The sequence below is a fragment of the Desmodus rotundus genome, chromosome 9, assembly GCF_022682495.2.
Source record: "Desmodus rotundus isolate HL8 chromosome 9, HLdesRot8A.1, whole genome shotgun sequence".
Lineage (NCBI taxonomy): Eukaryota > Metazoa > Chordata > Mammalia > Chiroptera > Phyllostomidae > Desmodus > Desmodus rotundus.
Genome location: NC_071395.1, coordinates 95154154 through 95168285, shown reverse-complemented (window position 1 = coordinate 95168285; position 14132 = coordinate 95154154). Strand labels below are relative to the sequence as shown.

General features: G+C 40.2%; 1 protein-coding gene across 1 annotated transcript in view; it reads right to left on the bottom strand.

Moving 5' to 3' along the window:
• TRIM37 (tripartite motif containing 37) overlaps nt 1-14132 on the bottom strand; it is an 87716-nt gene that overhangs the window by 10652 nt on the left and 62932 nt on the right. The window contains exons 19-22 of the mRNA XM_024573289.3: nt 13705-14013; nt 3580-3708; nt 3047-3236; nt 874-992 (exon numbers count right to left, since the gene is read on the bottom strand). Coding sequence (XP_024429057.2) covers nt 874-992; nt 3047-3236; nt 3580-3708; nt 13705-14013 — 747 coding nt within the window. The remainder of the gene's footprint in view (nt 1-873; nt 993-3046; nt 3237-3579; nt 3709-13704; nt 14014-14132) is intronic.

Sequence of the window (14132 nt, the reverse complement as noted above, 5' to 3'; positions counted from 1 at the left end):
TCACTGAAAAGCCTGACGATACCACGGCCCGCACGCCGTCTCGCAGGCGCAGCCAGGGTGCCGGCACCTGCACGGGTGCCTCGAGCTACAACTCCTCAGTCACTGCAATTCAAGTCCGTGCAGAGGTAGAAGGTGGCAGTTTCACTCAGAAATAAAAAAAAAAATTTCAATGTTGAGTATCACTAATAAAGCTGTCGTGCTATTTTGCTAACCTAAAAAGGACACAGCAAGGGCAAGACACATTAGCCCTGTTTCAAACACCTTCAAAATTACAAAATTCCTCTATGCTTTTAGATAAAGAATAAGGAACCTGAAAGAACATGCAGAGCACTAGAAATGTAACTGAGCATGAATGAGCAGAGTTGAAGCTGGGTTCCCATAAAGGGATTTTCAATGGTAAAGTACGGGATACTTCTCTAAGGGCAAAGCAGTCTGCAAACACTAATCAAGACTGACTTTAAAAGATGAGGTACTCAACACCTAATACTCCAATTAGTTGTTTTGGGGCATGTCTTCCCCATAAGATCGTGAACATATCTAATTTCCTCTTCGCCTAATCCAGCAAAAATTCAACGCCTGTCATGTTGGTGGCATATTTGGTGAATGAGCAGATGAACTATCTGCAGATTCTCCCCTCCCCTCCTATAAAGGTCCCTTCTAGTAAGACACGTTTTTTTATGCAGTCAATCTCGCACTTGGCCGTCCTCCGTGCCTAACGACCTGGTCAATCACTCTCAGAGCTACACTGAGTGCTGCGTTCAGATCAAGGACATCATGGAATGCTCCATTTTACTAAACCAAGAAATCCCCACCACCAACCCCGAGAAAAGATTATTCCCACCTCCCACCTAATTATGATTTACCATTTCTCACCTTCCTCAGGGGCAGCTGAAGCTCCTTCAGGCAGTATAGGCTGCAGTTCCCCAGTTTCAGAATTATTTTCCAAGTCAGTTATTTGCATTCCTTCCAAACAACCTCCTTTTACATTAGCCCTCAAAGAAAAAGAAAACGACTTGTTATTTTTGTGTAACTAGTCATTGATACTTGTGTCTATATTTTCGTCTCCTGAAACTGAGCATCAGACTGAGTGTGGTACAGGGCACTGATGTCTAATACTAAATTTCAGGTTTATTTTTTAAAAATTCACTGGAGGACTCACAGTGAAAGCTATAAAATGGAGGACTGTGTGCCAATGCCAACATCCTGGCTGTGATACTGTATTAGTTTTGCAAAATGTTATGATCAGGAGAAACTGGGTAAGGAACAAAGAATGTCTTCTCTTCTCTCTTCTTTCCCTCCCTCTCTCCCCTTCCCTTCCTTCTCTTCTCTTTTCCTTTCCCTCCCTTCCTTCCTTCCTCATTCCCTCTCTCCCTCCCTTTCCTGATTTTTAGAGAGAGGGGAAGGGACGGAGAAAGAGAGGGAGCGAAACACTGATCCACTGCCTCTCGCACACCCCCAATCCGGGACCTGGCTGGCAACCCAGGCGTGTGCCCCGACTGGAAATGGAACCAGTGACCGCCCAGTTTGCAGGACGACGCCCAATCCACTGAGCCACACCAGTCAGGGCTACGCATTTTTTCTTTTAACTGTATGTGAATCTACAAGTATCTCAACAAAAATTCCAATTAAAAAATAGAAGACCTAAATACTACAGTATGTTCCCACTAATATGGAAAGACTTTTGAGATATATTATTAAGAAAACGAGGTGCATCTTTTGTATTAAAAAGGCTATATACTTACAGTTGCTTAAATATGCATAAAAACTGAGAAGACACATCACATACAAAAAATTAAGAACAACAGGAATGTGTGTGGGCAGTGGGTTAGAAAACTAAGCAGATGGAAGAAAACAAGGGGAAAATTTTCACTTAATATTCTTTCTTTTACTTACATTTTTGAAGAACTAATTAGTATTTAAAAATTGTGCTTACACTATTTTACTGTACATCAGGCAATGACAAAGTAACCTACGCTGGAAGACACTACGTGAATCGGGGTGATGACACAGTTACTGGAAAATGAGGGGTAGAGCGAGGAGCTGCAGACGTTGTGAAGGGTTTCACCGTCCAGAAAGAAGTCTACGTCCATAGACATTTAATCTTTACGACTAAAAGCAGGTACAAGTATCTCCATGAAAAATAAAGTATAAAAGCCAGTATAACATCAGGCTAGAAAACAGAGCGGACAAGAAAATCTCCAAGGACTGTGCCACCTTTCCACTGCTAAGACTCGAACTAAAACAGAAAACTAACCCACCAGCTATCCTTTCAGATCTGGTCATTATCCAGATCTTAAAATTGTATAAAATTAAGTACGCTTAAAAGATCTAAGTCTTTGTCTAAATTTAATTCGAAGTTCACTTCAAAGCCTCTAGGTAGAACCACTCCATGGTTTACGTTTAGAAATGAAGCGAGTATCCACGAAAAGTGGCAGCTGGCGACTGAGGCTCGCCCAGCACGTTAGGAGACATCGCCTCCCACAGCCCCGCTCACCCCGAGGGCTTGGAAGTCTGAACAACAGGTCTGTGTTCCTACGTGGAAGACGAAGGTGTTGACTGCCACACACGTGCTTTTGGGAAATCCAACCACGAGCTTTGCTTTGAGAACACTTTTATCAGGGGAGAGAATAAAGGTGAGATAAAGGGAGTGTTGAAATAAAACTGCCGGAAGTGCTCTGTTCCACACGAAGTATGTGTAAAAGATCTATGAGATACAACACGGCCCAGCACGTGTGTCTTTGGAAACTGCGGCACAAATGGGCGGGAACAAAGCCCCCACACACAAACAGCACACGGCAGAGTTCACACAAGGTTTCACGCCATTATTATCTTAATTTCAGTGAAAATTAGCTCTAACACATTTAAACTAAACTTCTAGTACTATCTCATCCCATTAAGAAAAACAGGGAAATTTCTGATACTTTTAAAGTTACACTTTAATACAACAAATGAACTTCCTGTCTGCTAAAAACTTAACACAGTGGAAATTATTTTTGTTCATTATGAAGCTATTATTCCATTACACAAACAAAAGAACTGAATTTACCCCAAGGGGACCATTTTCCTCCTTTTCTCCATGGCAGGTAAGCCATTGATGACCGCGACCACGACAGCATCCGAACCCAAGGCCTGACACTGGCGGTCTTCGGGCTTGGGCGGGACTTCGCTGACACTGCCGTGCGCCAAGGCTCGGGGAGAGCTGTGCCTGCTCCCGGCCTGAGAGCTTCCCGGGGAACCTCCAGAAAAAGGAGGGGATAGTCAGAAAGTAGGAAAACAAAGTTCTCTCTCCAGTTTCCACCTTAGAAGATCTTGCTATATATACATTTTTCAACTGCCGGAAAACTAAAAAATAATTTAAAAAAATAGATCGCACTATTTTTGATGCCAATTATTTAAAATTAAGGTGTTCTGAATATACAATCTCTTCTGATGGGTCTATTCTGTTGTGAGATTAAGAAACTTCTGAAACAAATTTCAGCATTTTTGGTACTTTTAAAGGTATAAAGCTACATGACAAGATCAAATTCAAATAACAGACATTCATCCATGGAAATTCTATTCTGGACTCTCCAAATGTACCTTCAGACAGAGGCTGACAGTCTCCCTTTGACAGGTTGTTTTCCCCAGAGTCTACTGCTCTTCGAAGTGATAGACTACCGGCTATACTGGACCGAGCCAGCTTGGGTAGATTACTCTTCTTACTGGTGGCTGCAAAGACATTTAAAAACATTTGTGAATATGATGAACAGCACAAACCTTACTACCTAAGCAGTCAGAGCAAGGTTTAATCTTACCACGCCTGGAACGTATTCTATCTACTTGTCAAAAATATGAAACAAAACAGAGGATGCTTCATCCTAACAGTTTATTTGGGGCTTTACTCCAAAAGCATGCCTGCTTTGCTGCTTGTGAGGCAGTCTTAACTTACAAAACTAAAAAAATAAAATAAGTCATACCAGACATAAACTCCAACCTCCATGCTATTAAACTCAGCGTTAACAACAAAAATATGTAACTCCTAAACACTTGGACACTGGGAAATATTATTGGAATGAGAAGAAAATCAATGCTGACTTAGAAATGAACCACAATGATAATACCTCAAGATGTTTGTGGCTAAATCAATAATCAGAAAAAATGCATGGCCTTAAAATGTTTTAATTACAAAAAACTGATACTAAATGGTTAACATGCACAGACTCAAGGAAGAGAAAGAATTGAAACAGAATTTTAAAAAGCAGAATAGACACACTGAAAGATAATAAACAGGTTCGGCAAGGCAGAAGGATACAAGACCAATGACCAGTTTTTTTATACAGCAGCAAAGAATAATCTGAGAATGATACGTAAAAAACAGTTCCATTTACAACAGCATTAAATAGAAAACACAGGAAAAAAAATTAAACAAAGAGATGTAGGACACGTATACTGAAAACTACCACACATTGTTGAAAGAAAATAAGGACAGGAAAACACTGTGTTTGTTCACTGACTGGAAGACTGAGTATGTTAATGTGGCAGTACCCCCAAACTTGATCTACGGATTCAACACAATCCCTATAAAACTTCTTTTTCTTAACAGCTGAAATTGGCAAACTGATACTAAAATTCACATGAAAATACAAAAAATCCAGAATTACCCAAAACCATCTTGAATGGAAGACTCACATTTCTGAGTTCAAAACTTGCTGTAAAATTACAATAATCAAGACTGTCTTGTACTGGTGCAGAGACAGAAATGCAGCTTGAAGGAACAGAACTGAGAGGCCAGAAATAAACCCTTGCATTTATGGTCAATTGTTTTTTGATAAGGAGGCCAACCAAGGCACTTCAATGAGCAAAGAAGGAAAAGGACAACAACAGGTGTTGTCAAGGATACGGAGACACCGAAACACTCATGCTGCCGACAGGACTGTAAAACGGTGCAGCTTTGGACAGTATGACAGCACCTGAAAACGTTACACACAGCTCCTTAGAGCCCAGCAATTCCACGCCTGAGCATGTATTCAAGATTAGTAAAAACATCATGTCCACTCAAACACCTGTACATGACTGTCCAATAGCAGCATTATTCGAAATAGCCAAGAAGTAGAAAAAAAATTCATAATGTCCATCAACTGATTAAACAAGTACAATAAAGTATCATTCAACCACAAAAAGGAACTACCATGAATGACCCTTGAAATTGTTATCCTAAGTGCAAGAAGCCAGACACAAAAAACTTCAACTGTATGATTCCATTTATATGAAAAAACAAATTCATACCGACAAAATGAATTAGTGGTTACCAAGGGGTAGGAGCAGGGGAAGGGGAAGGTGGGGGGCAACTTCCCATGGGCGCGGTGTTGGGGGAAGGAGTGATGAACATGTCCAGGACTCAGATAATGGTAACGGTCACACAACTTTGTAAATATACTGAACTGCACACTTGGAAAAAAAAAAGGGAAAAAAGATGCTATGAGAAAAAAAATTATGACTAATTTCTCTACTGCAAAGTATATATAAATTATTAAGGAAAAAAGAAAAACAAAAGAGATGCATTAACAGAAACAAAGGCAGATATTAACATAGTAAAAGGAGAGAAAGCAGGCAAAATAAATCTCTTTGAAGAGATGAACAAAATGGACAAGCCTCTGGTAGGTCAAATCAAGAGAAAAAATAGAAAACACTAAAAAGCAAAGGAATAAGTGAAAAAGTTAACACCCCATATTCTGAGGAAGTTTTTTAAATTTAAGCAAACAAAATAAGTAGCTTTATATCAATAAATTTAAACATCCAATAAAATAACTAATTCTCTAGAAAAATTATGGAAACTGACTTAAGAAGCAAAACAAGACCTATAGGCACAAAGAAATTGAAAAGGCTGGTAAAGTTCTTAAAGTTCTACCCCTGAAAGAACTACTAGATGGTTTTACAAATGAGTTTCATTAAACTTTTAAAGAGCAGGTAATGTTAAATAATTTCACGGCATAGATATTCTGAGGCTGGCATAATACTGGAACTCAAATTGGTTAGAAACAGTGTAACAAAACTGTAACTCAATTTTACTTATGGCTACATAGTGAAGGATCCTAGGTAGAATATCAGCAAAATAAATACAGCAGTATATATTTTTTAAAATTACAAACCAAACCAAATAGAATTCGTTTCAGTATTTCAACAATGGTTAACATTAGATAAAAAATGTAATTCTTTATGGTAACAAAGTAATAGGACAAAATAATGTAGTAATAGCCTCGACAGGTGCCCCCAAAACCCAAAGAACTCTTATTAAGTAGAAAAAGATGTAGTTTAGTGCAATGGTGAAAGTCATAGGCTCTGAAGTTCGAGTTTTTTACTCTGCCACATTTCCACTGTGAAACTCTGGGAATGTTAATGTCCTGTGCCTCAGTTTCTTTATCTGTAACTTGGGGATAAAAACAACTTGTCTCATAGAGTTGTCATTGGGATTAAGTGAGTTAATACACATATCTCAGAATAGTTAGAATGGTACTGGACAGAGAGTAAACTATTTATACTGTAGTTAAGAATAGAAAGATGGGAGAACCAAGATGGCGGCGTAGGTAGACACACTGCGCCTCCTCGCACAACCAGAACTGACAGAGAATCGAACAGCAAGGGGGACCAACACCAAGGAAACAGAAAATAATCATTCATCCAGACTGGTAGGAGGGGCGGAGACGGCACTGGGGTGGAGAGGACTCGCGTGGCTGTGGCGGGACTGAGACTGGCGGAGTGTGGGACAAATGGCGCAGGCAGTCCGAGCACTAGCAGACCCTGCGGTCCCACATTTGCACAGATAAACCCAGAGGGCCGGACTCAGAGTGGCGGAGAGTGGGGCAGGCAGAGTGGCGGATAGCACATTGCGGCACCACATTCGCCCACAGATAAACCGGACGAACGGCGGGCAGAGAAGCAGACCACTGCGCAACCCAGGGCTCCAGCTCGGGGAAATAAAGCCTCAAACCTCTGATTGAAAGCGCCCCTGGGGGTTGGGGCGGCAGGAGAGACTCCCAGCCTCACAGGAGAGGATGTTGGAGAGACCCACAGGGGCCTAGAGTGTGCACAGGCCCACTTACTCGGGAACCAGCACCAGAGGACTGAAATCCGGAGGAGAGTGAAGCGGGCGCCATTGCTCCCTCTCGGCCCCACCCCCACGTACAGCATCACAGCGCAGCGACCAGCATTACCCCGCCCCGGTGAACACCTAAGGCTCCGCCCCTTAAAGTAACAGACGCGCCAAGACAAACAAACAAAAAAAATGGCCCAAATGACAGAACACTTCAAAGCTCCAGAAAAAATACAACTAAGCGACGAAGAGATAGCCAACCTATCGGATGCACAGTTCAAAGCACTGGTTATCAATATGCTCACAGACTTGGTTGAATCTATTCGAAAAACAGATGAAAAAATGAAGCCTATGCTAAGAGAAACAAAGGAAAATGTACAGGGAACCAATAGTGATGAGAAGGAAACTGGGACTCAAATCAATGGTATGGACCAGAAGGAAGAAAGGAACATCCAACCAGAAAAGAATGAAGAAACAAGAACTTGGAAAAATGAGGAGAGGCTTAGGAACCTCCAGGACACCTTGAAACGTTCCAACATCCAAATTATAGGGGTGCCAGAAGGAGAAGAGGAAGAACAAAAAATTGAAAACTTATTTGAACAAATAATGGAGAACTTCCCCGATCTGGCAAAGGAAATAGACTTCCGGGAAGTCCAGGAAGCTCAGAGAGTCCCAAAGAAGCTGGACCCAAGGAGGAACACAACAAGACACATCATAATTACATTACCCAAGATTAAACGCAAGGACCTACGTCCAAGATTACTATATCCAGCAAAGCTATCATTTAGAATGGAAGGGAGGATAAAGTGCTTCTCAGATAAGGTCAAGTTGAAGAGGCTCATCATCACCAAGCCCTTATTATATGAAATGTTAAAGGGAGTTACCTAAGAAAAAGATCAAAAATAGGAACAGTAAAAATGACACCAAACTCACAGTTATTAACGACCACACATAAAACAAAAACGAGAGCAAACTAGGCAAACAACTAGAACATGAGGGTTGTCAATAAGGGAGTGGGAGGGGGAGAGGGGGGTAAAGGTACAGAGAATAAGTAGCATAGATGATAGGTGGAAAATAGACAGGGGGAGGGTAAAAATAGTGTAGGAAATGTAGAAGCCAAAGAACTTATAAATATGACCCATGGACATGAACTATGGGGGGGGAATGTGGGAGGGAGGGGGGTGGGCAGGATGGAGTGGAGTGGGGGGGGAAATGGGACAACTGTAATAGCATAATCAATAAATATATTAAAAAAAAAAAAAAAAAAAAAAAAAAAAAAGAATAGAAAGATGTATCTTTTAACTTGATTAAAAACTACCAATTAAAACATATAGCGCATTTTGAACTTGGGGGGGGAGGAATTCCTTAACAGGGTTGAAAACATTACAAAAATTATATTATTGCTATTCATTAACATTGTTCTGAGATCCTACCTTAAGACAATGCAATAGTAAAGTCCCGAAAGGAATGAACAAACTGATTATTTGGTGATGATGTATGATTGCCTACTTAAACAATTAAGATAACTGACTGAGAAACTCAGAATTAAAAAATTTCATTCAGCTTTGGCTGGTGTGGCTCAGTGGATTGAGCGCTGGCCCGTGAATCAAAGGGTCACTGGTTCTATTCCCATCCAGGGCACATGCCTGGGTTGTGGCCAGATCCCCAGTAGGGGGCGCTCGAGAGGCAACCACACACTGATGTTTCTCTCCCTCTCTTTCTTCCTCCCTTCCCCTCTGTCTAAAAATAAACAAAATCTTAAAAAAAATTTTTCATTCAGTGGGCAAAATACAAGACAAGCATAAAAAAAAAACAATAGTCTTCCTATTCAGTAACAAAAAATTAGAAAATACTATGAGGGAGAAAAAGAAATGCTATTTACAAATACAACCTAAATTATAACATATCTAGAAATAAATATACTAAGACATATACAAAATTTATACAAAGAAAACTAAAACTCTGTGTAAGTATACAGCGTGAGGCAAAAGTAGGTTTATAGTTGTGAGTACACAACACAGTTTATTCTTGTGTTTTTATTTATTATTGTTATGTTCCATACAAACAGCTGTAAACCTACCATTGTCCCTCCCTGTATATACATAACAGATGACCTGAATAGAGAAAAGTGCCACATTCCTAGATATGAATAGTTTGTTACTGAGAAGATGTCAATTCCCCAAATTAAATATAATTAAATGTAATGCAATTCCAGTCAAAACTTTTTTCTGGAAGAGTTAATGTATAAGAACCATCAAGGACATTGTGAAAACAAAAACAAAATGAAGGCAAACATACCACAGTATTACAAACTATAAAACTATAGTAGTTAAAAAAAAAAAAGGTGTAGGTCTGATATAAAATGCAACAAATATCCGGTTGAACGATATCAAATTGCTGTTACTGTAGATCAAAAACAACTGCATAGTGGCAATTTCATCTGGTTCAACATCAATAGACAAATTTAAAACAGAACCATGCAAATTTGGGAATTTGCTCTATAATAAAAGATTTATTTTTATACTGTTGGACAAAGTGGATTATTCTAAAAATGTTTCTTTTGGGGGGAGATGGAGGAGAGAATCACTGACTTACCTCATACACCATCATGAAAGTTATTTATGGAATCATCTAAACGTAAAAAATTTAAAAAGAAAACACTACCAGAAGAAAAAAGTCTTTATTTATTAATTTTTAGAGAGAGGGGAAGGGAGAAAGAGAGGGAGAGAAACATCAATGCGTGATTGCCTCTCAAGTGCCCCCTACTGGGTACCTGGCCTGCAACCCAGGCATGTGCCCTGACTGGGAATCAAACCAGCAACCCTTTGGTTCACAGGCCAGCACTCAATCCACTGAGTGACGTCAGGACAGGACAGAATTGTTTTTATAAACTTAGAGTTGAAGAGGCCTTCCAAATAAAAACATTCAACTCAAAACCACAAATACTATTAATAGATTTGTCTATTTAAAAACTTTGTGTTTAGCAGAAAACAAGCAAAAACAAGAGATAATAAGGGGAGTTATTTGCAAAAAGTCAATCCAAAAAGCATTATTTCTACTGATTTTAAATTGCCATTTCCTTGATGACTAGACGAGATTGAATATCTTTTTATATGTTTGTTGTCCATCTCTATTTCTTATGTTAATGGCTTAATCATAACCTTTATTCATTTCCTACTGAATTCTCATCCTTACTTTAAAAGAATTTTATGTATTTGGCAATTATCCCTCCTCCTATTCATCTCTGCTATATTATTGCCAGCAGCATCAAGCATTAATAGATCTCATTTTAATTAACACACTCATGAGAGCCCAGAAATAAACCCTCATATATATGGTCTAATGATTTTCAACAAGGGTATCCAGACCATTCAATGAAGAAAGAAAAGGCTTTTCAACATGGTGCTGGGAAAGCTGAAAATCTACACACACAAGAATGAAGTTGGACCCTTATCTGATGTCACATACAAAATTAACTCAACAATGGCTGGTGGCTCAGCTGGATGAGCATCGTCCTGCAAAGGGAAGGGCTGCTGGTTCAATCCCTGGTCAGGGCACATGCCTGGGTTGCAGGCCTGGTCCCTAGGAGGGGCAAATGCGAGAGGCAACCGACAGATGGATGTTTCTCTCTCACTTAGATGTTTCTTTCCCTCTCTTCCTCCCTCCCTCCTCTGTCTCTAAAAAGGAATAAAACAAAAATAACTCAAAATGGATCCTAGACATTTACAAATACAAAAGCTAAAATTATAAAAATGTTAGAAGAAAACTCAGGGGAAAAGCTCTTTAACAATGGGTTTAGCAATGTTTTCTTGGGATATGAAAAGTACAGGCAACAAAGAAATAAAACAGATAAACTGGACTTCCTTTAAATTCAAAACTGTTAGTCAAAGGATCTGAACAACAGAGTAAAAAGGCAACCCACAGATTAGCAGAAAGTATCTGCAAATCATATACTGTTCCAGAATTTATAGAGAACTCTTAAAACTCAAAAAAACAAAAAAACAACCCAACTCAAAAATGGGCAAAGTACTTCGTAGGCATTTTTCTAAAAAAGACACACAGATGGCTGATAAACACATTAAAAGACACTTGACATCATTAATCAGTATGTAAATGTAAACCGAAACCACAAGGGTGCATCACTTCACTCCCATGTTGGGGAAGATGTGGTGAGAATGCAAAATGGTCCAACCTCTATGGAAAACAATATGGTGGCTCCTGAAATAACTAAAAATTGAACTACTAATCCAGCAATTCCTCTTCAGCATACATGTATCAAAAAAAAATGAAAGCAGGGCCTTGAAGAGATGAACACCAATGTTCACAGCTACATTATTCAACAGCCGAAAAGTGGCAACCCAAGAGTCCATCAAAGGACGAATGGATAAACAAAAAGTGGTGTGCCTGCACACACACTAATATTATTCAGCCATGAAAGGGAAGGGAATTCTCCTGGTCTAGGGTACATGCCTGGGTTGTGGGGCAGGTCCCCAGTAGGGGGCGCACAAGAGGCAACACATTGATGTTTCTGTCTCTCTCTTCTCCCTCCCTACCCCAATCAGTCAATCAATCAATCAATGAAATCTGACACATGCTACAACATAAATGAACCCTGAGGACATTATGCTAAGTGAAATAAGCCAGACACAAAAAGACAGATACTGTCTGATTCCACTTATGAGATATCTAGAATAGTCAAGTACATAGAAACACAAAGTAGAGGAGTGGTTACTAGGGGTTGGAGGAAAGGAGGGATGAGCAGGTTTCACTCTGGAAAGTTAAAAAAGTTCTGGAGAAAGACTGCTGTGATGGCTGTACAACAGTGAGAATGTACTTAAATGCCAATGAACTGTACCTTTAAAAATAGTTAAAATGGTAAATTTTATGTTATGCATATTGTACCATGATAAAAATGGGGGGGGGGGACCATGTATGCTTAAGAATATTAAGACACACAGATAACGAACTTTCTTGACTCCACACCCCCTCCAGGTACCACCCGAGTCATCGTGAAACTTGGTAAAGCTGCGCCATCATGCTCCAGTTTCTTCTGACTTCATTCGCTCTTCTGCTACATTCCCAATGGTATAACCACTCCGCTTCTTTCTGAGATGAATTTTTTAACATATTTGAGATAATTTCCCTTCTAGTACCTTAATGACTGCTGTTTCCATCCTTTGCTGGGCTCCCCATCCATTAACAGGACTTTAAATGTTTAAGTGCCCCAGAGCCAAACTTTCTCTTCTCCATTTGAACTCCCTCCATATTTGATTTTATTCGGTCCCTGGCTTTAAGTAACAGTTGACTCTCAAGTGTTGATATCCAGCTTTTGACCTCAAGTTTCAGGTTTACATACCATTCACCTGCCTACAAGACATTTTACTAGGTTTTCTAGCAGACCTCTCAAATCTAGCAAGCTTAAAAAACAACTTCCTGCCCCTACCTCCTCCCAAACCTCAACACTTTCTTCTTCTTCCATATTTGATTTGCATCTCAATGACACCACCAGTCATAAGTTTTCTAGGCCAAAAACTAAGACATCATTCTCAGTTATTTTTCTTTCCCTAAAACACCACCCAGCCTTTCTTACTAGGCGTGTGGGAAAGAATTGAGCCCCTCTGGTCTAAAATATCCACTGCATGCAATGGATTAAGGTCTTTCTCTATGTATCTAAAATAGTATTAGTTATACACCATCCTTGGGAGAACTAAGAAAGATGGGAACCTGGGTCAAGAAAGGTTGCTAGACTCTGAGCAAGTCCATCTACCCACTGTAGTAACTCTGGAATAAGCTGCCAGAGGTCACACAAGCTACTGTTCCAGGCTGTTCACTGGCCTCACAATCCCACCCTCAGCCCTTTCCCACACAACTTGCAAAGTAACCTTTGTAAAAGGTAAATCAGATCATAAATACCCCCCATTTATATTCTCTAGAGACTTCCTCCTAAAATAATAAAACAATACTCTCTATGGAGGTCTTACAAAAAACCTACCTGAACTAGACCTGCCTACCCCTCTGACTCACCTCCTGTTACTCTCCCCCTCTGCCTCGTTCACCATGTTCAGCCCTACCGATCTTCCACTGAGCCTTCCAACGAGCCGAGCAAATCCTGCATCCGCGGCTCTGCACTTCCTGCTGTTCCCCCCAACACTGCTCCCACACAGCCTCTGCAGGCTGCCAGCTTCTCAACCTTCAGGCCTCAGTTCAGTGCTGCCTCCTCAGAGACTTTCTCTGCCCACCCTGACTACAGGAGCACACTCCCTTCCGTCCACTCTTCTGTCGTTTCCTTCGCAGCACTTTTTACCCTTTCCCAACTGCAATCATCTTTACTTGTCCACGCATTTTAATGGCCAATTCCCACCATATAAATACACGAATGCAAGATCCACGAGTGTGAAGGATTTTGTGTTATTTACTGCCCAGTACAGAATAAGCAACCGATAAATGTTAGCTCTATTACACAGGAGGAAACATAGCCAGTTTTAGATGGGAGACAAGGCTGTATATATTTGTAGTCGTAATTTCCTGTGAGAGAGATTTTTAAGTATTATTATTATTATTATGAAAATAACCCGTCCTCTAGCTTCCCAAATGACATGAGGAGAAATGACACTAAAAGGATCTTTTTCACTTACAGTTTCGTATGTAACAGCTGGCAACTGATGACTTTGCCAAGAGCTCCATCCCCAAATCCTGTAACCTGCCAGAGTTTTCGGTTCCACACGCAGCCAGAGCTGCCTGGTCGGCACACACAAGACTTGTCTGCATGTCTCCAGAGGCAGCGCTGCTGCTTTTTATTTCTGAAAGTGTATTCTTTACATCAGTTTTCATACATCGAACTTCAGCCATTTGAGTTTTGAGTCTTTTTAGCATCTTTAAGTCAGAGGGAACGCGCCACATTGCCTGCTGCTTCCTTTGATCTTTATCTTTTCGAGAATATGAGGCTTCAGAGAGAGAGAGAGTGACAACTCATATTAACACAGACTTTAGCATTCGTGAAATCATTTTGCATTGTGAAACAGGCAAATTTGACCTGTAAATAAACTGCAATGCTTTAAGTGGT